General features: G+C 49.6%; 1 protein-coding gene across 2 annotated transcripts; it reads right to left on the bottom strand.

Annotated features, from left to right (window-relative positions):
- Positions 1 to 1,804: 1,804 nt before the first annotated feature.
- On the bottom strand, positions 1,805 to 16,480 carry SPRY4 (sprouty RTK signaling antagonist 4). Of its 2 annotated transcripts, none has more exons than XM_081134447.1 (2): positions 16,298 to 16,480; positions 1,805 to 7,894 (listed from the first exon to the last, which is right to left on the bottom strand). In XM_081134447.1, the coding sequence occupies exon 2, from the start codon at positions 6,425 to 6,427 to the stop codon at positions 5,309 to 5,311; it is 1,119 nt and encodes a 372-aa protein (XP_080990573.1). In that variant the 5' UTR covers positions 6,428 to 7,894; positions 16,298 to 16,480; the 3' UTR covers positions 1,805 to 5,308. The 2 variants fall into 2 exon arrangements, with proteins under 2 accessions (XP_080990573.1, XP_080990574.1); XM_081134448.1 differs by having other exon boundaries at positions 1,805 to 6,258.
- Between the last annotated feature and the right edge of the window lie 10,748 nt (positions 16,481 to 27,228).

Raw genomic sequence — 27,228 nt, 5'->3', positions numbered from 1 at the left:
TCTCAGACCCAAAATATAACCTACCAAATCATACCAGATATGCTGATTTATGTCCAGTTTTACGCCATGTGTAACACTCTTATGAGCTCTCTTAGACTTTTCTGACACCTTAGGACACATCTTACCAACAGATGCACAAAACAGACCGAGAAGCAGATGCTCAAAGCTATGGCAACTTGGGTGCAGTTCCTGGGGAAGGAGCTTGGCCCAAGAAGGAATGAGCTTCTTGGACAGGGCCACTCTTGCTGCTCAGAACCTCCCTCACTGCTCAGGGAGCAGGACGCCTCCATCAGCTCACTGCAAAGCAAAAGCTGAACACTATCGTCTGTTTTTCGCCTTTTTTTTCTCATAAAAGCGAAAATCGTCTTCAGATTTCTTTCGTTAGCCAAAACAGGTACTGCTTCCAAAGGGCTGTAAAGCAAACTTTCTAAAAGGAGGGGTTACCTGTAATTGGAACTGAGCTGATTAAAAAGAAAAGCATCTTTAAGTGCCAGTTACTTACCGAGTGAGCAAAGCAAGGTTATCAGCACACTAATTACCCTTACCCATCCTGTGGGAATGGGACTGGCCAGGTGATGTGGCCCATCTTATTCTAAGACCACGTCCAGGAAGAACACCCTTCGTGCCTTCTTGGGCAGTGACAGGAGATCCTTGCAATGGGCTTGGATGTCTCAAAGAGGAACCCGAGGCATTCACAAAGAATTGGAAAACATCATGATTGGTGACCCCAGAGAAACCAAGAACTGGACCCAGGGCTCCTGATCTCATCTCTCCCTCCATCCCCCTGCCCAGCCCCAACCCCCGTTTTAGTTATCTGACCCCACTTAATGCTAACAAAAAAAATCTTTATTGCTCAGTTCCTTTTCTTCCAGGAAACAAGAGGCATGTGTTCACATGTTCAAAGTAAAATTCCATGGCCTGTTGGGCATAGCTCAGCAGTTGAGCATCGACCTATGATCCAGGAGATTGCAGTTAGATCCCTGGTCAGGGCACATGCCTGGGTTGCAGGCTTGATCCCCAGTGGGGGACCTGCTGGAGGCAGCCGATCAATGACACTCTCATCACTGATGTTTCTCTCTCAAATCAATAAAGATATATTTAAAAGAAAAGAAAAAAAAAAGGTCCAACTTTCATTGTGATTGGCATATCAATTAAAAGTAATGAAAAAGTGCCCCGGCCACATAAACTGAGAAGTGGCCAGGACTCTACCAGGTCTGAGTGTATCTGGGGGATGGAGGGTGTTGGGGAAGCAGATGGAAGGTGCATTAGAAGGGCAAAGGCAGGACATTCAATGGGTGTAAGGGTTCAGAGGTCAAAGGGACTGGCTGTGTGCAAATACCCACCAATCTAGTGAAAATAAGAAAACCACCAAGGGCCTTTGTTGGCCTTCTCAAGGCATGTATGTGTATGAAAATCTGTTTTGGTGGCACCAGGGCATGCACGCTGCAGAATTCTTGTAAATTGGGCAGGTCAGATGACCCTTCCCCACCTCCACCACTTCCCAGTTTGAATTTTGTTGTCCATCTGTTACAAATACTTGCCTGTGTGGGGGAGGGCTCCCAGAGGAGGAATTGCAGCACCTGGCAGTGTTCAGCTTCCTAAGCAAGTGAAGCTTTCCTCCAGGGGTCCTCAGGCCATTCTAGAGGCAGGCAAGGCCAGGAGCCCTCTCTCCCCGTCCCTTTGTTCTGCCAGAGCCTGGGGACACATTCCCATTTGGTGCGTGCTCTTTGACCAACTGGGGGCCTTGCTGGGTGAGATGCAGGGGTCACGAACATACAAACACACGAGAAATGACAGTCCTGTGTATATTTAACAATATATATTTATATATATTTTCTAGATCAGTACATTCAGTTTTAACTTGTTTTTTTCTTCACAAACAGAAGAACTCTTACAATAGTAGACTTTCTAAAATAAATACTATTAAAATAGAGCTTCAAAATAAATATTCTATACAAAGGGAACCTTCTGTGGTAACTTTTGTTGTGGGGTGAGCAGGGACTACAGTGAAGAGGGACAATGAAGTCAGAAAGGCGGTGGGATGGGAACCTCGAACAGCTTTCCTGTTTGTAACAGGAAACCAAACTGGGCGGCAGTGAGAAGAGAAAGCAAGATAAGACACACCACGGCGTTACCCACAGCAAATATGGCAGCGCAAGAATTGTCATCGACTGTCACAGTAAGCAGAGGGCATGAAAATGCTTACCGCAGGCATGAACCCGGAGCCAGTGAAACTTGCGGGATGCCCTAATGAACTGAACTGTACAGTGCAAAGCTGTGCTGCCCACACCCCACTGGACATCTCCTGGGGCAGCGTTGGGGCACACGAAGCTTCAAGACGACAGATTCTGGGTGCCGTTCCATGTTGTGTGACCTTGGACAAGTCACTGTCTAACCAGGTCTCACTGGGGACCCACGCAGACTTCGGAACACTGAAGAACCAGACGGTGATGTGAAGGCCTTTCGTCTCTGTCAGGAGGGACGGTCTCCACCTCCTCCCAGCCAGGGACTGTCAGAAGCTTTGGTTGTGCCGTGATCCACCAGGGAGGGTTTTGCTCTCCTAGACCGTTCCCAGGGTGCTTGTTGGAGAGTTGGACTTTCACAAACCCACTTGGGGTAGGGAGCAGCCAAGGCCTCCTGGACCCAGGCCCACTGCAGGTTGGAGAAGTGGAACCAGCTGGCACTTTCCAAAAAAGGTCAAGACAGGGACTAATCCAGCCAAGCAAGCCACTGGTGACAGAAAAACAATCAGCCAGAGCAGCCACAGAAATGTGTTCTATTACTGAGTGTGGTCCCTCAGTGGCCTTTGACTAGTCCACGGGCAAGCAGTTTTCTTGCGTTTGTTTTTCCAAGAAGCAGAGGAAAAATATGCTGAGGGACTGCTATGCAACAGAGCTGGGAGGACCCACGCTGCTCCACCCCTACCCTCCACCAGTGAGCACACAGGACACCCAAGAGTTCTGCAGACATCCATCTAGCAGGTTAAACGCAAACTAAAAAGAACAAGCCAAAACGGGAGAAAAGGGGAAAAGAAAATCCGTGTTTACAACTATGTACACAAAAAGTCAAGGTTTGGGAGGCTATCTGCCAGAAACGGGGTCTATGTAGATAGAGGGTGTGTGTGTGTGTGTGTGTGTGTGTGTATACACAGCTTATGTAAATCAATTCTCCATAGATCGGGTGTGTAGAACACCATTGCCAAAGTGCAACTTGCCAATGGGTCAAGTTTCCCATGGAGACATCTGGAGGGGCTCTGGGAGCATTGTGAGGCCTCCCCCAGAGTGGAGGTGTGCCCTCTCGTTTTGGGGGTAACCTGTGCACACCTATTCTGAGGAAAACATCTCCAGGCCCTTCAGTACACATCTGATACATTCAATTCGTATAAGTGGTTGGCTGAATGTGATTTTTCCTACCATTCCCTCCATTTGTGCAAGAACATCCATACATCCATCATGACTGTGGCAAGGGCAGCTACGTGAACCAGCCATAGGAAACGCAGATGCAATATTTCATATTTGCCTTTTACAAGCTAGCAAATGTTATATAAATAAAGCCTAAAATAACCAGACCCTCCCCTCCTTTCCTCCAATCAATAAATACCTATTGGTTACGATTAACTTATTCTAAATCATAAGATGTTACTACTAGTCTTCAAGAAGGGGGGACAGAAAGTTCTTGGGAAGCACTGGGTGCGTGCCAGTCACAGCTACCTGCCTCCTTGCATCCTTCCTGGAAGCAGTTCTGTTCCCCCAGAACAAACTGGAAATGCTGCAAACGCTCTACACCTAATGCACTTCCAATTTCCCCTGGGGTGGCTTTTCTGACCCAGGCCACTTTCATGGGGGGGACGGGACTGGACACACAAAATACCACATGAAGCAAAAACCCCGCACAACAGCTAGGGAGAGGGACCGGACACTACAGCGTTTGCATGCAACAAGTACCTACCCACTGGACGTGCTGCACTTTCTGAGTTCTAGCACCTTGAGAGAAAGAGTTGCTACGTCTTCGGGGGCTGTCAGGAGGGGGTGGCGTGGCCATGCACAGAAGCAGGGCTCAACCCCAAGAAGCCCCTGGAAAATCTTTCCCCCACCCGCATTCTTCTGACCCCCCCACCAGGGCTTCCTAACACTAAAATAGACTCTCTTTTCCATCATCTGTCTATTTATATTAAAGATACAGACACATCACTGTACATAAAAGGCTATGCCAGCAAAGCAGCAGAATCAGAAGAGAAGAAACCGGCACCCATCTTGGCTCCACTGTCACTGCCAACGGGAGGTGCTGCCTCTCTTCTTTGCTGTTAAAATCCTCTTCTCGGTGGGGAGGGGGGGTTGTGTTCCTTGAGGTTGCTTGCCCCCCCAGATTTTGAAATCAGCCCTTCCTGGGGGTGGCCCAAAAGGAAGCAAGTGTTTTATTATTTTCTAAAACACCGTTAGCATCTGGTTTAATTATCCTATAAAAACATAATGACTGGATCCAGAGACCACAGCCTCAGACTCATTGGCAAAATGATATTTGGTCTCGCATTCGCCGCCCAGGGCTTCTCGACCCATAAAGTTTCTGGAAAGGATCTGGGTAGAGAGAACTCGGGACAAGAAGCGGGCAGGTGAGTCTGTGACTCAGTAAGAACCGGAGGACGGTGTTATGAATGCAACACCCCCAAGAGTGATGGAGCTGGAAGGGAGAGGTGCTCTGTGTAGTGGCTCCTAAATCCATCCGTGGCTCCGGGGAGACAGAGGAAAGAGGCCCGGACTCACTGGCCGTCCTCTGTTCTCAAGTATATACAACAGGGACTGCCAGGGTCTACACCTTCCCCAAGATGTCAGGCAAACTGGGGAGGGGAGGAGAAAAGATACAGCCACCAAGACTCCCAGGGTCTTCTCCAAAGGTCCCCTGGCCACTCAGTTAACGGTTCCTCCCAGGCAGCCAAAGAGAATGGAAAAGGGGGGGGGGGGGAGGGAGGAGGGAGAACTGGGAAGGCATTCAAGCAGCTGCAACTTCCGGATATGTGGCCACATCTGTGTTCCGTCTTCTGAAAAAGAAAAATCCCCCCCAAACCACACCACGCCCCTGCCACTGTCTGTTTCACACAAAGTTCCAGCCTGAAAAAACCCAAAGTGCTTCTCCTTCCTTTTGGGGAAGGGAGTGGGTGATGCGGGGGTCTCTGTCTCTTCCCAAGCTGGGGTGGGCAGACTGGCAAGGTCAGCCTCAGGACGCTAGAACCTCCGGCCTCGCTGCAGTCTTCTCAGGTGTCAGAAGGGAACCACGTTCCCAGGGGGAGCACGGGGGGCTTCGACCCAAAGTGTCAGAAAGGCTTGTCAGGTCTGCTGGCCTTGGCGTCGCCAGCGGCTGCCTTGCAGATGACGCTGTTCGTGTGCTTGCAGCGGCAACCAGGGCGACGCAGGTGGTCGTAGCCACGCTGGGCCAGCTTCACGCAGCCGGTGGCGGGCAGGTAGCAGAGCAAGCAGGGCAGCACCAGGGAGAGGGCGCCCATGAAGGACCAGCGGGCGCAGCAGTTTGAACGGGAGCAGGAGCAGGGGTGGTCGGCGCAGGAGCCCTCATCGTCGTCGTTGGTGCAGTGGTAGAAGACGCCTTGCACCAGGCACATGCACGTGCCGTAGTTGACCAGGGTCTGGGCAGAGCACAGGCACTCCTGGTTGCAGACCCAGCAGGAGGGCAACGTCCGGGGTGACGCGCACTCCTTGCACTTACACTTCCCGCAGGCCTCGCACAGCAAGAAGTGCTTGTCCAGCTCTGGGGGCACTGCCGGGCCCTTGAGGTCCAGCGGCTTGCAGTGCACCACCTTGGGCTGGATGCGCACAGCCCTCGGGGAGGAGGCCTGGTCAGCCACGGGCGGCGGTGCCATGTGGTCTAAGAGTCGCTGGTCGGAGGATGTGCTGCTGCTGCTGCTCACAGAGCTGGGGCGTCCGCTGAAGGAGATCCAGTGGTGGGTGACGTCCTGGTCACAGCGGGCAGGCGTGGGGGCCAGCTCTGGGGCCCCAGCCCGGGTCCGCTTAGGGCCGGTGGGGGGAGCCAGGCCAGGGTTGTCTATGTAGTCGTTCTCCACGTGGCTGGTCTTCATCTGGTCGATGGGGAGGATGGTGAGTGGGTGCTGGAGCCGGCTGTGAGGCACACGGCTGTCAAGGAGGGGCTGGACCATGACTGAGCTGGGAGTCAAGGGGGCGCTCTGTGGGATTGGGGGCTCCATGGGGCTGGAGGTCCTGGACTGCGCTGAGAAACAGGCTTCTAGGGGCCCTGGGGGGTGGGGAAAAGGAAGAGAGAATGGATTCCAGGCATCAGTATTTGGCCTGCTAATACCCCTATCCCCATCAGGTCCTTGGGAGCCCAAATGAAATGGGAAGGGATTTCCTTTGGTGGACTCTCCAGAATCAAGGCTTAGACAATTAATAATGACAACAACCATAGTAAGTGAATTACACTTATTTAGCTCTTAACAAGTACCATAAGCATCAAGTCACGGACTCTTCACAATAACCCTGACACATATCTACTAATATCCCTTTTCTAGTTTTTCTAACTGGTCCAAAGTCACACTAAACTAACAGTAGCAGGACCAGGACTCAAACCTGGGCCGTCTGAGTTCATTCTTGTAATCTCTTTGAAAAGTGCTCCTTATGTAAGATAGATAGCTCAATTGGGATAAACACAGGCTCTGGGATCAGGTCCAAGTTCGAATCCTCCCTTCCACCTAGCAGTGTTGCTGTGAATGAGGTTCTTTTTTAGCCTCTATGCCTTAGTTTTGCCAACTGTAAAATGGGTTCTTGTGAGGATTAAATGAGAAAATATATATCCAGTACCTAACATCTTGCCTGGCATACAGCAAGTGCTCCGTAACTTATCACCATCCCAGAGAGCAACAGTTTGGATTTCCTGAACACTAACAAGCACTACGTGCCAAACATTGTGCTGAGGATATAGTGACCACGAGAGACAGCCCCTGTATGCTCCCATAAAGTTTATCAGCTGGATAAACAAAAGCCTTTATTTCAGATAGTCAAAGAGAAGGAAGGGCTGTATCTGATGCCTGCACGTCCAGGATATTAACTTATTGCCAGCACTTCTAAGAGCAGCAACCTCCAGTGGCTAATAACCCATGGGTAGGTGAGCTTCTGACAACTTGGATGGGAAATCCTCTCCAGGGGCACTCACATCGCCCATTTCCAAGTGCTGAGCTGAACATTCGGCCTAAATGCTATTTACTAGAATAGCTAAGCCAACCCTGGATCAGTTTCTAATTTCACCGAGAGAGTGCAATTTTAAGTTGGAATCCCGCCAGAGATTCAACTGCAGTGCCTGACACGGAACCCCAGGAAGTCACTTAAATCAAAGAGCGGAAACGGCTTGGTTCAAATTTAGAAAGTGCACATTGTTTTCTATTAGAAGTGCCATTTCCTCGCCTGCTGACCTTTACATTCGGAATTCGGCTGGAGATCAATTTAAAGAAATAGCAGCAGAAGGCCAAGACCTCTGCCCAAGGGGACATGATTTGGAATCCAAGAGAAAGATTAGACTCTGGGAAGATTCCACCGGGGGTGGGGGCGGGGGACAAAACAGGGTGTGGATAGAAGGGAACTAGAACCATCTTTTAAAAAGAAAAAAGAAAAAGGCCTCTGGAGTAATGTGTTTCGGGGTGGGGTTTCGGGAAATGCTTTTTCAAGATGCTAATGATGTTCTAATTAGGAGAGCAGATCCTGCGCCTCAGCTGTTAGGTTTCATCTTCTCTCCAAGGTGATGCCTAAGAAGGGGATGTGGGTAGGTTTCCACTTCCCCCTGTCGTTCCAGACTTGGGACACAGTCATTCCATCGCAATATTCCAATTACAGGAGAATGACACCTTGCACCCGGGTGACTCATCCACACTTCTCAATGTCTGTAGTAAGGAGTGAAGGGGAAATAAAAAAAGGCATTCAGGGCAACTCAACATTATATTTCCCCTACTTGGAAACAACGGTTTGATCAGCAATGGTTATACTGTTGGGGAAGGGCTTCCTCAGATGCTTTCCAGCCCGTATGAAATAAAGAGCTAGCTCTAGATGCAAAGTTCATGAAGGGTATAAAAGGGAGCTTATCCACAGGAATCTCATCTGTATATCATCTATACTGCCAAATGCAAAAAAGCCTTTTCTACAAGGTTCAGTGCTCAGTCAAAGGATCTTTCCCATTTGCATAGGGCACAAACTATTGGCTTTGCTCCCACTGCCTACCTACTTCAAAGATGCTGGTATTTCTGTGCAAACCTTTTCCTATCTTGGAGAAAGCCTGCCTCCTGCCTCCATGTTCCCTCCAGATGAGAACATCATCTTCAAATGGGAGACTTCTCCATGGCAGAGTTAGACTTAAGTGTCTGGCAGGTCTGCCATCCATTGCCAAGGCGGCCTCCTGTGGTCAGAGCTGGATGGGGGGTGTGTGTGTGGCAAATAAGCATCTATAGTGAGTTCTTCCAAGGATCAGGTTGGCTATGCGGGAGGAATTTCAGGGAATGCTACCTCAGCCCACTTACCCTTTTGCAGGGGTTTCAAAGCCTTGTGTCTAGAAAAAACGGGCTTGGGATCAACAGAAGAGGGTCCTTAGGAGCCCCACGTCCTTTGCCTGGAGGAAAAGGTGTGACTAGGCATAAGAATGGAAAATGCTGACAGAGGCACAGGATAAGACTCTCTGGCGCCAGCCAAGAGGTGCCTCAGCTAGAACTCCCACCCCGGACAAAGACAACATGATTCCCTTATTCCAGAAGCTCAGGTCACAGATACACAGGGCCCTGCCAGTGCGGCTCAGTGGTTGAGCATCGACCTATGAACCAAGAGCTCACAGGTTTAGTTCCAGGTCAGGGCACATGCCAGGGGTTGCAGGCTCAATCTCCAGTAGGGGGCGTGCAGGAGGCAGCCTATCGCTGTTTCCATCTCTCCCTCTCCCTTCCTTTCTCTCTAAAATCAGTAAAAACATATTTTAAAAAAAGAATATAAAACTGGTTTTAAAAAAATGTCAGTGGTGGTTTCAAGGCTGTATTGCCCCATGTCGTTGGGTTTTTGTCTTTTAGGACTAGGATTGGGACTTGCCATGCCGTGAGGACAAGGAAGGTATGGTACACCCTAGCCTCAAGCAGACGATCCATTCTCCTTTCCCCAATTCTATTCCTGGGGTTCTTTAAAAACAACCATTTTCTGTGGATGAAGCAAAAGGCACGAGCAATGTTCAGGGATTTTAACAGACTCTGGAATCAGAAGGCAGATTCACAGAAAAGTCCCATGGAAAAGTCCCACCAGGAAGCCAGGGTGGGAGCAGGGCCTGCAGAGAATGGAGATATTGGCATTGGAAGGTTCCCATCACCCTCCGTAGGCAGCTGTCAACATCTGAGCCTGTAGTTGGGGCCAGAAATGGGGGTGGGAGCTTGGTCCACAATGACTCAGCTCTCTTGGAACAGGCTGCATTCAAGATGGTTCTGGCAGACATATTCTGAAATGCATCTTCCCTGAAACCCAAAACATTAATTTAAAAAGATATATGCACCCCTGTGTTCATTGCAGCATTATTTACAACAGCCAAGATATGGAAGCAACCTCAGTGTTCACCGACAGATGAACAGATAAAGCTGTGGTACATATATGTACAATGGAGTATTACTCAGTCATAAAAAAGAATGGAATCTTACCATTTGTGACAACATGGATGGACCTAGAAGGTATTATAAGTGAAATAAGGCAGACAAAAACAAATGCCATGATTTCACTTATATGTGGAATCTAAAAACCAAAATAAACGAAGCAAAAAACACACCAAAATAAACAAACAAAAAAACAAACTCAGATTCAGAGAATAAACTGATGGTTGCCAGATGGAAGAGGGATTGGGTGAAAAAGGCGAAAGGAATTTAAAAGTATAAATTGCCAGTTATAAAAACAGTCATGGGGATGTAAAGCACAGCACAGGGAATAGTCAACAATATTGTGACAACTGTGTACGGTGTCAGATGGGTACTGGACTTACCAGGGTGATCACTCTGTAAGGTATACAAATGTCTAATCACTATGTTGTACACCTGAAACTAACATATATTGAATGTTAACTGTAATGGAAAAGGAAAACAAAAATGTTCAAAACAAAAACAAAACATTTCTTTTAATAAAAAAAATAAAATGCATCTTTTCTATCTTAACCCAGACATAGGATTCCTTCAGGCTGCCAGCTCAGCAAAAACTAGCTGCTGGCTTAAAGCTGCACTGCTCGAACCTGCTCAGGCCTCGCCGCCTCACCTTCCCATTAGCAGGAACCCTCCACAGGAGGGCTGAATTCATTTGGCTGACAAAGAAAAACAACTTCCGGAACAGCCTGTTTGATAACCCCTCAGCACAGCTAAATGAAGTCTCAGAAAAAACCAACCCCCAATCCTCAGTTGGTTTAGAAGATCAATCTCTACTCCCAGGGACACACCCACCCTCCAGAGTCTGAGCAATGCTGATGAACTTAAGTGCAGTTTAATATGTACTCTGCTTCCCCTGCAAGGAAGGAAGGGATTTATAATATAAATAGGAGAGAGGAGGCTTTGCCTCATTTAGGCTGTTTGGAAGACTGATGGCCAATTTGGAAGATCGTGGACCGAGAAACAAAGCCAGCACTCCACTTAGCCAGAGAAGCACCTCTATTGAGTTTTAGGTGGTGGTCTTATGGATTAGCACGAGGAAAGAAAACTTTCACTGCACTCCAACCTTCTAATAATCATAATAAATAATAATTATGGAAGCAGCTAATATTTATAAAACATTTCTTGGTGTTAGGCTCTGTGCTAAGCCCTCGATGATTTTCTCATTTAATCCTTACCTCACCTTGGAGGATAACACCCATTTTGCAGAGGGAGAAACGCAAGAACAAAGAGTCACAGAGGTGACGGGTGATCAGGGAAGGGTTCAAACCCCGAGAGCAGAAGCTCCAGACCTTGCAACCTCAGCCCTGCCTTACAACAACTTCTGGTTGTTCACAGAAACGCATGAAAGCGTCAATCATTTTCACAGCCATGAACTCTACCAGTCTCCCCAGTCTGCCACCAGCCCTTGGGGAATGACATCAGCCCATCTGCGGGCTTTTAACCAAACCAGCAGGGAAATGAAGCCAATGCAGGGCTGACATGACTGGCCCCCAGGTAGGGAAAATTTTCAGTGTGGAAATGGGAGGCTGGGGGGTTGAAACCTGCCATTAAAAGAAAGCTCAGAGCTCAATTGTTATCATCACTTCCAATTTCTGTTTTCTTTGCTATCCCTTCTGTCACCTCTCTGCCTCTCCCCCCAGTTTACTAAGTGTTTTCATTTTTAGTTTTCTTAAAGTTGAATGGGTCTCACTTGTAGGACCCTCACCACAAAGGAGTCCCTAAGAGGAAACCCAGGAATGGGATAGAATCCCCTCTCCTTCTACCTGTAAAGCCGAACTGAAGGGCCCCTAGGGCTTTGTTCATGGAGAGGGCATCCTGGCCCAGGGCTGTGGCGAAGGGAAGGAGCAGCCAGGGTGGGAGGAAGCCAGAGAGTCCTAGAATACTGAATCAGCGGGAGATCGGAAAGCCCAGAGCACACAGCCCTGTACTTGCAGCTTGGCCGGCGGCGAGCCTGACCCTGCATCTGTACCTGTGGGGAGGGACTGAGCAGCAGGCCCCTCAGTACAGGCTGGCTGAAAAGAACCAGGCAGCATGTTACATGTCGGCACCCCCCACGCCCCTTCCCCTTGACTTATCCTGGGGAGAGGGGTTGGGAAATATTAGGGAAAGGCTACAGTTGTGCTTTGAAAACTGCAGGTCAATTTGAGACAAACTGGCAAGAGGCTCTGAATGAAGGGCAGTTTCTGCACTGCCCCATTCAGTCGCAGCAGGTTCTTTCAGTGAAGGTTGTTTAACCCTTTCAACAGCTCAGAAAAAAAGGTCTCTAGTCTGCCAGAGAGCCCGCCCACCACTATCCAACACTATCGCTTGGTTCATTGTGACAACATCCCAGTTTAATTAAGTTCCAACCAAATAATGGCTTATTGCTTCAAAAAGACTTTAAAGACCAGGGGGAGGGAAGCCAGGGACTTGGCTGCCCTACGTCTTACTGAGGGAAACAATCTCTGCATCTTTGCTGAGAATGGTCCGGGTGAGAGAAAAAAAAGCAGTTAGGCACAGCTGGATTTGTCTGAGAATCCTTGCTCCCTGCCCTACCTCCCAAGCCAGCGCCAGCACTGGGGAGAGCCCACCTCTGGCCATAATCTGTCTGACATCACAAAAGAAAACAGCTGCTTTTCATCACTTTGTCCCATCACCAGTTATCAGTTCCCAACCCTCTTCCTCTCCCACAACCAATCAGCTGAGCTCCGAAGACCCAGCGCCGGGAGGAGTGGGAGAGGTCTTGTACTTTGGCTCTGGGCTATTCTAACCCGCTTCAAATTTCAGCTTCAGTGCACTACCCCCGTAATCGTTGTCCGTTCAGATCCCCTTAAAGAGGGATTAGAAGTCAAGAGTCAGAGGAGAATGGGACTAGAAGAAACCTGCTAACACTGGAACAACTGGCCCACATGGGGGGGAGGATAGCAGAAACCTAGATCCCCAGGGGAAGGCCCCTCTCACTGACACCAAGATCATTTTATCTCACCACCTTCCAGGAACAAATGAACTTACCCTAGTAGATTTTAGCTTACTCCTGGGATGGGGCAGGAAATGACTCCCTCTTTCCCCTAACCAGAAAAAGAAAGACTACCTGACAAGGGAAACCACTCTTCTGCAAATGTCCACCTGCCCCAGAAGGGCCTCTTCCCTCTCCCACTAGATCCAGCACATCTGTGCTCCCTCCCCAGTGCCCTTGCTTCCTCCACTGACTGTCCTTGGAAAGAACAATCGTGATCACAGCTGAACGGTGGAGCTTCTTAAGCCCAGCCACATGTCCCGGATACATCCTCAGCCTCGTCAGCTGTCCGGATCTGCAGGGTGGCCCCAGACCCGAGAGCCAAGAATATGCCGCCTCTTAAATCATGCAACACCCCACACCTCCTGTGTAGGAAGGGGGCTTCCTTAGAACCAGTCCCTCCCACTAGGGGCCCAGTAGTAACAGGTAGCACAGTCTCAGCCCTGCATACTTGCTAGCTGCTCAGCTGGCCCTGGCCCCACAGGAGGAGTTCCTCCTTCCCATTCTGCAGATGGGGGAGACTAAGGCTCGAGCTTATTAGCACATTTCCTAGCCACCATCTGCTCTGATCCAGCCCCTAGCTTGGTCTGGAAGGAGTAAAAGTTTTCAATATGTTGCATTTTACCAGCTTCTATCTCTAGCTCTTTTGAAAGAGCAAAAATCTATCCCAATGAATCAGGGAGATCCAGATTGGTCAAGAGATGGAAACTTCTCCACTCTTGCCATCCTCCTTCCTTAAATAACTGTCTTGTCTACACCCCAAATCCAAAATTTCAATTAGATAACCCAGGTTTGTGCAAGAATCCTTCCCCAAGTTCTCTTCCCAAGGGAACTTCCACCTCAGTAGGGACCGGAGGGCAGGCACTGTGGATTCAGAACCATGTGAATGCCGTTAAGTGCCATAAGGTCTGGGGGCGCTGAGCTGCTTCTCTGAAGAAAAGGAGGGGCTCTTTTCTAAGCCTCCCTGGTACCAACACCTGGGTGGCTTGTGGGGGCTCCAAACTGGAGGCTGGAAGATGTTTAGCATCAGGAATTGGAAGATAAGTCCCCATATGGCATGGGCCAAAGTATTAAGCCCCAGGGGAGTACCCCTCAAGGGCCACTTCTGGGGGTGTTAATGGGTGTTTTTTCCGCCCTTAATTTTTAAATCACTGACTATCCAGTTCTGCACTGAAAGGCTGCCTTTATTTGCTATTCAAATCAGTGAAACTCTGGGCAGTGGCACTGTCGGGTTTACCAGAGTGTGTGTGTGTGGGGGGAGGGTAAAGAGTATGAACTGGACAGAGGATGCAGTTCCAAAGAGCTTCATCTCTACACCTCTTCTGGAAAGATGAGAATAAAAATGGTATCTGAGGGCTCCAAATGGTCACCGTCCCCAGCCTCTGCCCTGCTTCGGCCAGGAATCGTTCTATACTGTGTGTGTTGTCTCCTCCCACCAAGCCCAACCAAAGCTTTAGGAGACCTTACCATTTCAGAGGGAAATCTGGAAAAGGAGAGCATTTACACTCCACAAAAAGGGGAGCGACTCGAGTTCGGGATCTAAAAAGGAAGATAACGAAGAGATGCCTTTCAAGTGTTCCTCACCCTAGCGGGCCAACATCCGTCCATCACGATTTCAGAAATCCACCTCCACAAAGCCTCCTACCCGTACTGGCCACGCGGCTCAGTGGTCAGCGTGTGCACTGCTCACGTTAGGATTCACCTGGAGCCTGCTGGCAAGTGAGGACCCTCCCAAGGGCTGGGAAAGAGGAAATTCAATTTCACATAGGACGTGTCTACAACTTCTTTCCCACCATTCTGCTGAGAGGAGAGAGAGAGAGAGAGGCGCAGAGGCCAACTGCAGCCCTCTCTTTCCTAGTCAGCCCCACACCCACACATGAAGGGAAAAAAAGCTGAAAATTTCATGTTTATGCTCCATTCGTGTGAAGATCCAGAGAACTCTAAACATTGTGAAATCACCAGTGCAATACTGGGTAGGGCCTCAGGCCAGACCGAGCTTATTAAGAGATTGATAAACCCGTATTTCCTAAATGCTCTGGGCCTGTCTCTGAGAGGCTCATCAGAAAGACTGGAGAGCCTTGGTCAGCTAGCCAGACAGACATGCACTTGCTCCCGCCCCTCCCCAAACTAGAGAGAATCACGCCACTGATTTGGAGGCAGGAAAGAGGGGGTCTCTCCACTGGGTCTGGCCACTCCACTGAACCCACACCTTTTTCCTTTCAGCACTAACCATGGTGGGGGGCTCCCAAAGCCTGCATGCGCCAAAAGGCTGCCTCCTGCCCTCACCCAGGCCTGGCAATATGGATGCCCATCCAGCAGCTAGCTGGTGAAATGAGGCAGCTAGGAGCTCTCCCCTCTCCCCACCATCCAGCCCCTCCAGCCCAGTACCTTCCCCTTTCACTGCTTGCAACCACTGCTTCCAAGCCATGCAACCATTTTCTGCTCTCTGGCCTCCTCTGCCCACAACCCCCAGCCCCCAATCAAAGAGAATTGAGAAACCGTCTTCTTGCACAAGAGCAGCTACTGTCTAAACGCTTTTTGATCGTCTGCATAGAGAGGGAACTGGGCACAGCCCTGGCCCCAGTGATGGAGCCAAGCTCCAGCTGCCCTGGCTGGCCAAATCCGCCCTCGCCCCCCTTCACTGACCCGTGGCCTTGGAGACTCAGGTTTTTCAGAACGTACCGTCTCTATCCTCTCTTCTCGGTGATGTCAAGCCTGGTGCCCCCAAGAAGGAAGGAGGGAAAGCGGGAGCCTTATCTCTCCTACGCACGCAACCTCTTCCTCCAGCTCCCACACGCCCGGCGTTATGTAAACGCACCTTCAGCCCCCACCACAGCCCCAGAGCGGCCCGGGGGCCCCGGCGCCTGGCACAGCTCGGTGCCCGGGGATAGGGAGGCACGAGGAGGCCGAGGAGCCTCAGGCCCTGCAGAGGCCGGGAAAGGGAAAGGCAACTAACTGCAAGGCAGTTGCACAGCATAAAATGCGGCAGCAGAGCAAAGGTCAGACGGCGAGGAACCGCCTCGCCAAAAAGAGGGAGCAGAAGTGCCCACTCCCAGGCCAGCCCACCGCTGACCATCGAGGGGAGAGGCAGAAGGGGAGAAAAACCAGTCCGTCACGACTCCAGAGGGGAAAGAAAAACCTACGTCGAGCATAGGCCGCTGCGGCGGGCTGGGGAGATCTACGGCAGAGCTGGCACCGTGGGCACCGAGCCCGGGGTGGGCGAGCCGCCTATGGAGAGGGCGCCCGCCGGACTCGAAAGGTGGCTCCATATGGAGCCCAGAGTCGCCCGTTCCAGCGGCCAAGGCGGGTGGTGGCAGGAGGAAAGAGGCCAGGCCAGAGGCAAACTCCCGGGGCACGCACGGGGCTTCCCGAGTCTCAGAGCGCGGGGAAGCCGGGCTTGGCAATGCCCCGGCGTTGGAAACACCGGTGCCAGGCTGTGAACACCCCCCGGCGCCGTGCCGGCCCAGCCCAGGGCGTCCGGGAGCTGCGGCGCACCGCGGCGGCTCAAGGAGGCGCAGGGAGAGGGAAGGAACACTGAGGCGCGCCTAGAAATAGCGCACCATTTGCCCCAGCCCGAGGGGGAGTCGCGTCGCGGCTCTGAGTGGGGCAGTTTCGGGTCCCGAAACCGGCCAGGGACTTACTTTGAGGAGCCGCAGAATCACAAGCATTGCTCCACGTCTGTGCAAATCCCCTAACCCGAGCGGGTCAGACGCCGCTGTCCTCGCAGACGCCGGCCGAAGGAACCGGCACGGCTTCCTGCGCTCAGCAGCGCCAGCTCCGCGCTGTCAGCTTCTCTCGCTGCCTCCGCGGCGATGTTGCAACCACAGCCTGGGAAAATGGCTTTTTTATGAATGGGAGGGAAGGGAGCGCCAGTGCGCACGCGCGCAGTTCGCGATTCTATGAATGGGTGGGCACAAGAGACCCCCGCGCGCGCATGCGCCACACTCTTTTTTTTTTTTTATGAATGGGGGGCCGGAAAAGAACTTAACCCGTGATTGTTGGGGCTGACTCTGGCTCCTCCAGGGGCCGTCGTTCTTTTACAAAGAGGGGTGGAGGTTGTTGTAACCCCCCCCCTCCAGTTTTTAAATGAATGGAGGGCGGCGGCGACTGCTGCAGCTGACTCAGCTGCTCGGGCTGTGCCCCCTCCCAGCCTGCGAGAGGAGGTAAAGGCCACCTTCACGCCCCTGCGGGCCGGGGCTGGAACCGTCCGTTTCGCTGGGAGGGGGGAGGGTCGGGGAGGGCACTGCAGCCTCTGGATCCTAGGCCAGAGCTGGGCGGGGGAGGACACACCTAAATTTAGGGATCTCCAGGGGCCGCAGGCAGTCGTGGGGGCGGGGACCGGGTAGACCCCTGCAGGGGGGCCTTCTCTTTCTCCAGACCAGCGGCGTCGGGGGAGGGGTCTTGAAGCTGCTTTTACCAATAATTAAGAAAACGTCAAACGTCCATATCAAAGAGGGGCGGAGTGCGGGCTATTGAGGAGATCTAGTTCCTTTCCCGAGGCGAAGTCTCCCTGGAGAGAGCGCCGGCCGCCCCTCCCCCACTTCTTGGGTGTGGACAGTGACCGGCGGAGGCCTCTTCCGGCTCTAGTACCCCCCATGGGCGATGCTGGCTACTTGGCGGGGGAGACCTGGCTCTCTCCGCGTAGCAACCCCTTTCCCCCTCGCCCCAGTGTAACGTCCGCAGTGCCCCGGCGTCTGTCGGTCCTGCCTTTGCTGCCCCGACTAGCTGCTCCCCTGTACACCCCCGTGCGTCTCCCAGCCCTCGCGGAATGCGGGCCCGAGAGCCTCGGTCTAGCGAAGGCCAAGGCTCCTGGCTGCGGGGGGCGCTGCCGGCTCCCCTCCCGAGACGCGGGAGCGGCGGCGAGTCGGCCAGGTGGATGGGTGGAGCGGCCGCGCAGGGGATGCTGCCGGGGTGGCCGCGGGATTAAATAACAGGGCTCTTGAGCCGCAGAGGAAATGGAAATGGCCGGGGATCTTTTCTTTTCAGTTAATGATGGGGGGCAGGGGGAGCGTATCAGCCCTAGCCGGTGAAAAGAAGAGGCCCTGCCATTAGGCCCAACTCTGGGAAGGTGGGGAGCTCTCAGCAGGCCCAGCTCCGCCCAGGAACCGCGGAGGCTGTAGCCTCCGGGGAGGCAGGGGTAGGGGGTGGCTTTGATGCGGGGGGATAAGAGCTGGGCGGGGGCCTGAATCCCCTGGAAGGTTTGTCTTGCTGGTGTTCTGGCTACACCGGGAGGCTGTGAGGCTGTATTTTTCTAACTATGCCACCATCGGACTGTGCTTGGATGTTGTCAGAGGAGACGACGACAGCTCCCAGCCCTAGGCCAGAGCGGTTGGGGCTGGGGCTCTGGAGAGAGGAACATTTCTCAAACCCAGACCAGAACCCAAGGTCACCGAGTCCCCTTTAAAACGCTTTCTCCATACTCAGATGCAGCTTTGCAGTGTGATTGACGTACTCAGCTCCCCAGGGGAACTTCAGTCATCCTTTCAGGGCTAAGACCTTCTTTAAAGCCAAGAAGAAGAAAAAAACCCTCTTTATGAGGACAATAGAGTATTTTACAGTTGTTCAGGACTTCCCTTTACAGGTATTAAAGTTCAATATCATTATTCCCATTTGTCAGATACAGAATTTGAGGCCACAGGTAAATGGAAGATCTAGTAAATTCTAGTGCTGATTTTCTAGATCTTTGCAACCCTGTTCTTTCTACTTTGCTACCACCCCTCTCAGTATCACAAACCTAAAAACCTGTTTCTTGCAAGTCATTGAAGCATGCTAAGAGAGGAAGGCTGGAGCAGTAATTTGCCAGCCAGTGCTCATTCATGGGCCTCACTCAAACAATTAAAAAGGATGGGTTTAAGTAAGTCCTTTCTAAACTATGGAAGACAATCAGGAGGTTTTGGGGGGGGGGGGTTTGCTGTCCTGTTTCTTTTATTAGAGGAATTAGCCAAGAGACAGTGTTCCTTGCATTTCTGGTCTTTTCCCAGCTTTTCTGAAGGAGAAGGTAAGGAGACCTCGGGCCTGCTAGGATGGTGAGAAGATGGAAGAGCCCCCAGTCTTGAGCTGGGAGGGGCCTGTGATGCCTAAGTGGAGTGTGATTCAGTGTCTGGGAGGGTACTAGAGACCATATTCTGCTCTTACTTGGGACCTAAAGAGAGGTGAGGTTTGGGGCAACTGTTATGAGATATTCATTCATTCATCTGTTCTGTGCTGGGGCCTGCCCTGCCTCTGGGGACTCAGTGGGGAGAGACAGACAGCCCTCCTTGCCCTTGTGGAGCTCACAGTCTTGTGGAGAGAGAGAGAGGTGAGGCCAGACAAGTGGTAGCAGGGAAAAGTAACCGAACCCTGGGAAATGGGGAGTGGGGAGAAGGACCTGATTTTAATTTGGGCATCGAGGATTATCTGTCTGAGAGAGAGCTTGCGGTTATGAGTTGAGTCCAGCAGACTGAGAAGGAGTGAGCCTGGGGGTGGTTGAGGAGACGTGTCTGGCAGAGGGAGCCCCTGTGACAAGCTTGACATGGAGGTGCTGACCAGAGGCCTCTGTGGCCCCAGCTTGATGAGAAAGGTTGAAGTTGGCCCAGTGAGGAGTTCAGATATCATCCTCTTATCGGTTTTGAGTAGGCTCGTGACACGCTGATTTGTATTTTAAACCTCTCCAGCAGCCCAAAACCCAGTGGGTAAGGGGACAGAATGAAAGATGGTGGGGGAATGCAAAACATGGTTTCCTTAACAGCTTAAAGACATCACATCCACTCTTGTTTTTTTTGTTTGTTTTTTTAATATATCTTTACTGATATCAGAGAGAGGAAGGGAGAGGGAGAAAGAGAGAGATAGGAACATCAGGATGAGAGGGTTGTCATTGATCGGCTGCCTCCTGCGTACCGCTGACTGGGGATCGAGCCCACAACCCAGGTATGTGCCCTGACAGGGAATCGAACTGTGATCTCCTGGATCCTAGGCTCATGCTCAACCGCTGAGCCACGCCCGGCCGGGCCACATCCACTCTTTTGGATCAAGCAGTCAGTAGGCCTGTGCTGGATTATTTTCTTCATTCCAACATTGCTCAGTCTCTTCCCCGGTATAACTTTTCTCCTCAAGGCAAATCCTAACAATCTTGCATTCCTGCCCATGCTAATTACAATCTTTTCACCCCAACTTCAGTGTTGACCATCTTCACCCTTACCAGATCGTGGCCAGGGAAGTAGAGCGGGTTCAGTTTGGGGCTTTGCCCTCTCATTAAGCTCCTGGCCTGGCTAAGGCCCTGGGAGCCGAGTTAGTGCGAGTGGGGAGAGGCAGGAATTCCAACCCAATAACAGACATTTGTGGAGTACTTATGGTGTGTCAGACCTGTGCTCAGCATGTTTTCCTATGTAATGTTGCTTTAAAAAGCTGTGTTCTGGGCCTTATCATTGCTCTTTTTCAGATAAGTCAGAGGTTCTCTTTTAATTATTTATTAATTCCACAAAAAGTTATTATATACTTCCTGTGTGCCAGGCACGGTGTCAAGGTGTTGGGGTTACAGTGATAAAAGAGGTAGACACTCTTGTTGCCCTCATGGAGCTACAGTCAGTGGTAACGCCATGCTGGGGGTGGGGGGGGGTGCAGCACTCTTATCCATTTCTATGTTCAATTCACATTTCTCAGCCTCTGTCAAGTATGAAGCACTGAAAGCCAAGTCCCCCAACCCAAACAGATTACTTGCCCCCACCTACGAAGAAATCCTGGACCCACCACTGTTTATAGTGAAGTAGGGGAGCTAGACATTAAACAAATAATTGATCAAAGAATGATTTAATTACAGTTAACAGCAGTGGTGCATTAGAGAGTACAGAGAGCAAAGGGGGGGACACAGCCTGGGGCACTGGAGAAGTTTCTCTGCAGCTCAGATCTGCAGAATGCAGGCTCAGCCAGGCTGGGCTCGGTGGCAGGAGGCCCAGAAGCAGGAAGGAGCTGTGGGGAGCCCTAGAGCAACTGGAGATAGCCAGGAGACACTCGTCCTTTGAGGAAGGGAGGCTGTGTCAGACCCCAGGTTAGAACTCCATCTGGCACTAGCCCCTAGGCTCTCTGGCCCAGTGTGTTCAGCTGTTTCAGGGTTGGAGGCTGGAGAGCTTGAAAGGCCAATGCGCAGACACTGACCGCAGACTGCTGGGGTTCAGCCCTACCCATTCAAGCTCTGTAGCCTTGGACAAGTTATTCAGATTTCACATGCCTCAGTTTCCTCCTTTGTAATATGAAAACTTACTGCCAAGCGTTGAGTGGAACTCGAATGGAACGATGCACATAGAGCCCTTACAACAGCTTTCGGCACACTGCAGGTGCTGAATACACATGTAGGTGATTTTTTCCACATACCAGCCATTCTGATGCATGGAAAGAGCTAGAATTTTAAGAGGAGCCCATTTATCAGGGTGTATCAAAACCTCAGAAGGAAAAAAAACAATCTCAAGTGGAAAGTTTTCTTTATTAATGAGTAGGTAAAATCATAGTACTGTGGCTGTCATTTTTGCTTTAACTAGTACAGTATTTGCAGGACAAAAGTTGTGGTATTTTCAACTGTGTGGCTAGGTATCGTTGGTTCACCAAAGAGTCGAGTTTAGCCATGGCCAATATAGATGCTTGAATTTCCGTGGTAGCAGAGAGGATAATGTAATGCTGACTGCATGCTGAATGATTGTTCTTTTTTGTGTCAGTCTGGGAAGGGGATGTGAAACACTTGGTGACTTTGCATAATTCTTAATCTCTTCAGGCTTCTATTGTAAAAGGGGTAGTCATAATATCTGCTTCAGAGGATTATTGTGAGCACTGAACACATGATGTTTTTCAAGTACCTTCGCTCAGAGCCAGGTGCACAGCTATTTTTGTGGTCCTGTCATTGTTCTGTGTCCCAGGGAAATTATAAAGATTTTAACTTGGTTATGATAGTACAGATCACTAGTTTCCTCTTCTCCATCCTTCCTCCAAGACCTTTGTTTTCACTCTCCTGAACAGGGCAGCGGAATGTGATACAAAAGAAGACCTCACAGAATTCAAGAGTGATTTCCTCATCTGTGTGAATGTAAAGTCAGATTTGCATCGTATCAGCTTTGGCAACAGAATCGAGGTTTTTATGGATATATTTATATGGCACAGTTCAAATGTGTGTTAGTTCAAATGCACATAAAATGCAAGCTCACTGTCCATTTCAGAATTGGGAGTTCAATCCAGAGCAGCCAGTGTGAGCATAGAACAGGAACAGAAGAAAAAAATGGCCAAGAGTAGCCCCCTTGGTCCTTGCTTGCAAATCATAGAAATTCCCTGGTAGCCAGAATGGGGACCCTGGGAGAAGCACAGGGATAAGTTATGGATGTCTGGACTCTGGGGGGGGGTCAGTTACTTTCTGGAGCCCCAATCTTGGCTTTCATGCTCCGTGAGATGGATGGCTGCACCCTTCTTCCTGACTTAACAGGTGTGCTTTGGGCCACCCTTTCTCCCCTGGCCTCCAGGCCACCTCATTTAGTCAATCATTCACTCATTCATTTATTCAACCAATATCTAAGCACCTTCTAGGTACCAGGCACCATGCCAGGCCCCAAGGATAAAACAGCAAATGAGTTCTAGAAATCCCTTGATACAGGTTAGTTTAATGAGAGGAGCAGATAATAAAAGTAAACACCCGAGTAATAACATAGCAGTTTCAAATGTTGGTCATATCCAAAGGGAATGATAAAGGGATGTGATGGGGATTGGGGGAAGGAGCTCACCACTTTAGGAAGGCCAGGGAAAGCCTCTCGGGCAGCCTTAAGGCTGTGGAACAAGGGCCATGCCATTGCCCAGGAGGGAGGGCGCGGTGAGCGCAAAGACTAGGGCAGGTGCAAACTGGTGGGTTCCAGAAACACTGAAGCCTTGGGCTGGAGCCTGGAGTTGCTCATCTCTGCGCTATGAGCACACTGGGGCTGGCCCAGGCTCCGGACTCTAAAGTTCCCAGCCAAGTGCACCAGCCTCAGGCCCTGGGGAAGAATTTACAACCATGCTGAGCCTGTTTACCACCTACCAAGGAGCCCTCAGAAGGCACAGGCTCTTTCTTAAGACCAGTTTTTGCAGAGCTGTGTGCAAAGCAATTCAACTGAGAAGGATTTTTTTTTTCTTAAGTAATCTTTTTATTAAAGTATAACATTAGTTGAGCCATATGAAATTGCTGATATTCAACCACTTTTCATGATTGTACAAAGATGACAATTTCATGTGATTCAACGTAAATACATTCAGAAAAGTGGGTAAGTCAGAAATGTGCAAATCAGTGAATTTTCACCAAGTGAACACAACTGTGGAACTAGCGTTCAGATCAAGAAAGGGAACATTACCAGCATTTTGTAGTCCCTACTCATGGTACTCCCATCCCTAACCACTACCCTACCCTACCTCCACCCACAAAGGTAATCACTGTCTTGACTTTTAGCATTATAATGTAGCTTTTTTTTTTTTTTTTAAATCTTTCTATAAGTGGAATTATACAGTAGATACTTTTTTGGGGTGAAATTCATTCATGTTGTTGCATGTAGCTGTAGTTTCTTTTTCGTTGCTGTATAATACTCCATTATATGACTGTGCTACAGTATATTCATTCATTCTATTTATGGGCATGTAGATCGTCTCCAGTGTTTGCTTTAGAGAATACTGCTTCTGTGAACATTCTTGTATGTGGCTGTTGTTGAACACATTTGTGTATCTGTAGATATATACTGAGGACTGATTCAGCTTTAGCAGGTGTTTCCAAACAATTATCCAAAGTGGTTGTACTAATTAACACTCTGCACTGCTTTAGTCAATGCCTGCTCGCTGCCTAGCTCTTGGGCCAGGCCCTGTGCAGAGGGGGAACATGGGGTAGTAGCAGGGAGGGCCCATGGCGTGATTCATGGGGTGGATCTCAGTCCGTGTCGTGATTAAGAGGACACGTCTTGCGGCCAGCTGGGCCTGGATTTGAGCGTCACTCAGACCCTCTGTTTACCCACCACCTCCATTACCTTGGGCAAATCACCCAATGTCACTGAGCCTCAGGTCCTTCATCTATAAAATACGTTTAAGTATAGTGGCTCTTAACTCACAGGGCCTTTCACCTGCTCCTTTACATGAGAATGTTTGTAGAATGCTTGCAAACGTGCTAGGCTCTGTTCTGGGTGCTGAGAATTCAGGGGTGAGCAAGACAAAGGAGGCTTCGCCCATGTGGAATGTATGTTCTAGTTAGGGAGACAGACAGTGACAGAGCAAACGGATCATTAAGATAATTTCAGGTAGTCATACATGCTATGGAGGCAACACAGCAGGGCGCTGTGATCAAGCAATGGAATTAGGGTGGCAGGGGAATTAGGGTGGCAGGGGAATTAGGGTGGTAGGGAGGTAGTAGCCGAGCTGTGATCCAAATGACTAGAAGGAAGGAAGAGCGCTCCAGGCACAAGGGCTGGGCTGGTGCAAAGACCGTGAGGTAGGAACAGGCTTGATGTGTGTGAGTTGCAGGAAGAAGGTTGATGCTGCTGGAACTAACTGACTGAGGGGAAAGGCTGTTTGAGACAAGGCAGCAGAAATAGGCAGGGGCCAGGTTCTGTAGGGCCTTGAAGGCCATGGTAAGAATTTGCATTTTATTTTAATATGAATGGAAGTCATTGGAGGGTTTTAAGCAGGGGACCAACATGAGCTAAGTTACATGAAGATTAAAGGATATATATATATATATATAAAACTTAGCAGAGAGTCTGGCATAGAGTTATGGTCAATAAATGTTAGTTGCTGCTACTGCTATTATTGTTATTATTGATGCTCTTAGAGAATCTAAAAATTTTCATCCTCAGTGAGGAGGGGAAAGCCAAGGCATAGAGCCATTGCCATCCACGTGTAAAGTCAATCAAAGCAGAGAGCAGGATGTAGATATTATTAATCAGGGGAAATGCTTTTGGTTCCTTTCCCAAATGGGAATTTTAAGACAGAGGGTTTTCTCTGTGGTTAGCAACTGTCTGGAGCCAACCAAATTCAGCTCCTTCAGCCACACTCTGCCAAAATGCCTGGAGTTCAGTCACTTGGGTGCCATTGGCTGTGATCCTGCTGCCATTTAGGGCCCTTGAAAAGGCTCAGCTGCTTTCTCTCTGGGTCTGATAGGCCAAGAATGGGAGGTGCTCCCTGTCCTCCACCTTGAGTGCCCACCAGGTCTACTGAGATGCCATCCACTGTCCTGGCTTGGAGGCTCTCCCACCACCTTCTTACCATATAAATAGCCCAGGGAGTATTTTTACATTCAGGAAAGGCCTTTGAAGGAAGCGGCCTTTAATTCTGATACAGAGAAATGTCATGTTAATGATCTGTGAATGAATGAATGCGAATTGAGTAATGAAACTGGGCAAAGCTTCTTAGGGGATATAACGCTTGTTTCTGGGCAAAGTGCCCTTCTCTTAGTAAGGATGTTTTCATTCCTTCATTTATCAAAGTTTATTGAGCTGCTGCTAGGTGCCAGGCACTATACAGCAGTGAGCAAAAAAGGTGCCACTTTGGCCCTCAAGGAGCTTCCAGTGCAGTGGCACATAACATTCATCAAGCAATTACACAAATATAAATAGAAAATGACAACAATGGGAATTGAATAAAAAATGGGAATTGGACCAAAAGTGTTTCCTGTGATTAATAAAATCTACATCCTGTTCTCTGATTTGATTGACTTCACACACGTGGATGGTAATGGCTCTGCAGGAGAGGTATTAATGTCCTGAAGGTATATAATGAAAGCGGGGCTTTGGGAAAGTTCCTCTAGTAAGTGACATTTGCGCTCAGCCCAAAAGGATGAGTGGTGACAAGAGGGTTTGGAGGGTGAGTGTAAAGTATTCCAGGCAGTGAACAGCATATGCAAAGGTCCTGAGGTGGGAGGGAATATGCCTGGTGAATCCAAAGATGTAGGAGAAAGCTGCTGTGACTACAGGGCTGAAAATGAGGTGGACTGTGGTCCCAGAAAAAGCTAGAGATATGGCAGAGGGGACAGATCACAAAAGGCTTTGAAGGCTATGCTAGGGTATATAATTTTATTCTTCTCAAGGACTGTGGATGCTGCTAACAGGCTTGAAGCCGTGGATGGGTGTGTATGTGTATATGAGGGTGGCTACAGTGTGGAAAATAGGTTGGAAGGAGCCACAATGGGTCCTGGTAACTTCCCAGCCTTCCTTGGCCCTTTGGTCCTAGAGGTGAGAAAGGAGCGCTGTTCATCCCAGTTTCGGGGTGTTGCACTGTCCCTACGGTCTCCATGCACTCTCCTCACATGTTTGCAAATAGCTCCTTTATCAACTCTCCTCAAATGATCCGATGTGTTCTGTTTGACTCTTTGGAGAAATCACGTTGACTGGATAAAGCAGGAGCAAACTTTAGCAGCTACTTCACCTAACTCCTTTGTTTTACTTGTAACAAGCACATATTAACTGGATTTTGTTTTCTAGCCGGTCTGACAAGCTGTGTTTTCCAATGCAGAGCGGTACAGCTCAGTTCACATGCATTTATATAAAAATGGTAAATCACTGAATTAGTTGGATTTCTTTCTATCTTATTTTGTGCTATTTGTCGTGTGTGTGTGTGTGTGTGTGTGTGTGTGTGTGTGTGTGTGTGTGTGTTTAAGACTGTTTTTCCCCCCCGAGCGGATTTAGATTTATAACAAAGTTGAGAGGAAGGTGCAGGGATTTCCCATGTACCCCTCCCCCTGCCCATGTAGAGCTTCCCCAGGCCCTGGTTTCTCTCTTTATTTTCCCTTCTACTTTTTTGCCTTCTTATCGATTGAGGGTTTTTTTAATCATTCCATTTTTTCCCCCATTGATTGCCTTGAAAGTTACAGTCTCTCTGTGTATTTATTCTTTTAGTGGATCCCCTATTTAAAAATTAATCACAGTTTTTACCCTCTTAAACAATGCAATACAAGGACCTTAAACTACCTTAAACCCTTAAGTCTCTGCCCCTCCACCTTGACCCCCCCCCCAGTTTATCTTCTGTTGTAGTCCTGTGTTTTCATTCTTCTTTGTGTGTGTGTTTTTTTCAAGACAGATGAGACATTATTATTGTTTCTTTAACAGGCAAATGTAGTTCCCCGGCAGCTTCCTTTCTATAAGAGCATCCATCTGAGATGGCCTTTCTTCTGTCTGAAACTAACCCTTTCGCATTTCCTTCAGTAAAGGTCTATTGGCAATAAATTCTCTCCATTTTTGTTGGTTCGAAAATGACTTTCTTCCACCCTCCCATTTAAATTCTTGAATAAAATTCCGATCGCCACTTATTTTGTCTCCGCACGTTAAAGATGCCCTTCTGCTTTCCGTTGCTGGCTGGTAGTTAGGCATTTTCAGGGGACGTTTCGTCCTTCATCCGTCATCAGGTATCATCAGGTATCGGACAGATTTCCTCGATGCCCCCTCTGTGCCATGACTTTATTTCTCACTCACCCTTACGCAGAGGTTGTGCCTCTCTGTAGACCTTCTGGGGGGCTTCTGCTGGGCTTCTTACCTCGTGGGAGCTTAAGCTTTATCTCCTGCCCTTGAATTCCTTGTAGTCATCAGAGAGGAAGCTTCAGATCGCCAAGTTTTGGCAG

This window comes from Miniopterus schreibersii (genome assembly GCF_964146895.1).
Source record: "Miniopterus schreibersii genome assembly, chromosome: 4".
NCBI classification, from domain to species: Eukaryota; Metazoa; Chordata; class Mammalia; order Chiroptera; family Miniopteridae; genus Miniopterus; species Miniopterus schreibersii.
Note: the sequence above shows the minus strand (reverse complement) of the source record. Positions and strands in the feature narration are given on the sequence as shown.

Bases quoted from the DNA above. Each gene is read 5' to 3' on its own strand.
- SPRY4 (XM_081134447.1), bottom strand. From the start codon at position 6,427: ATGGTTGTTGTCATTATTAATTGTCTAAGCCTTGATTCTGGAGAGTCC.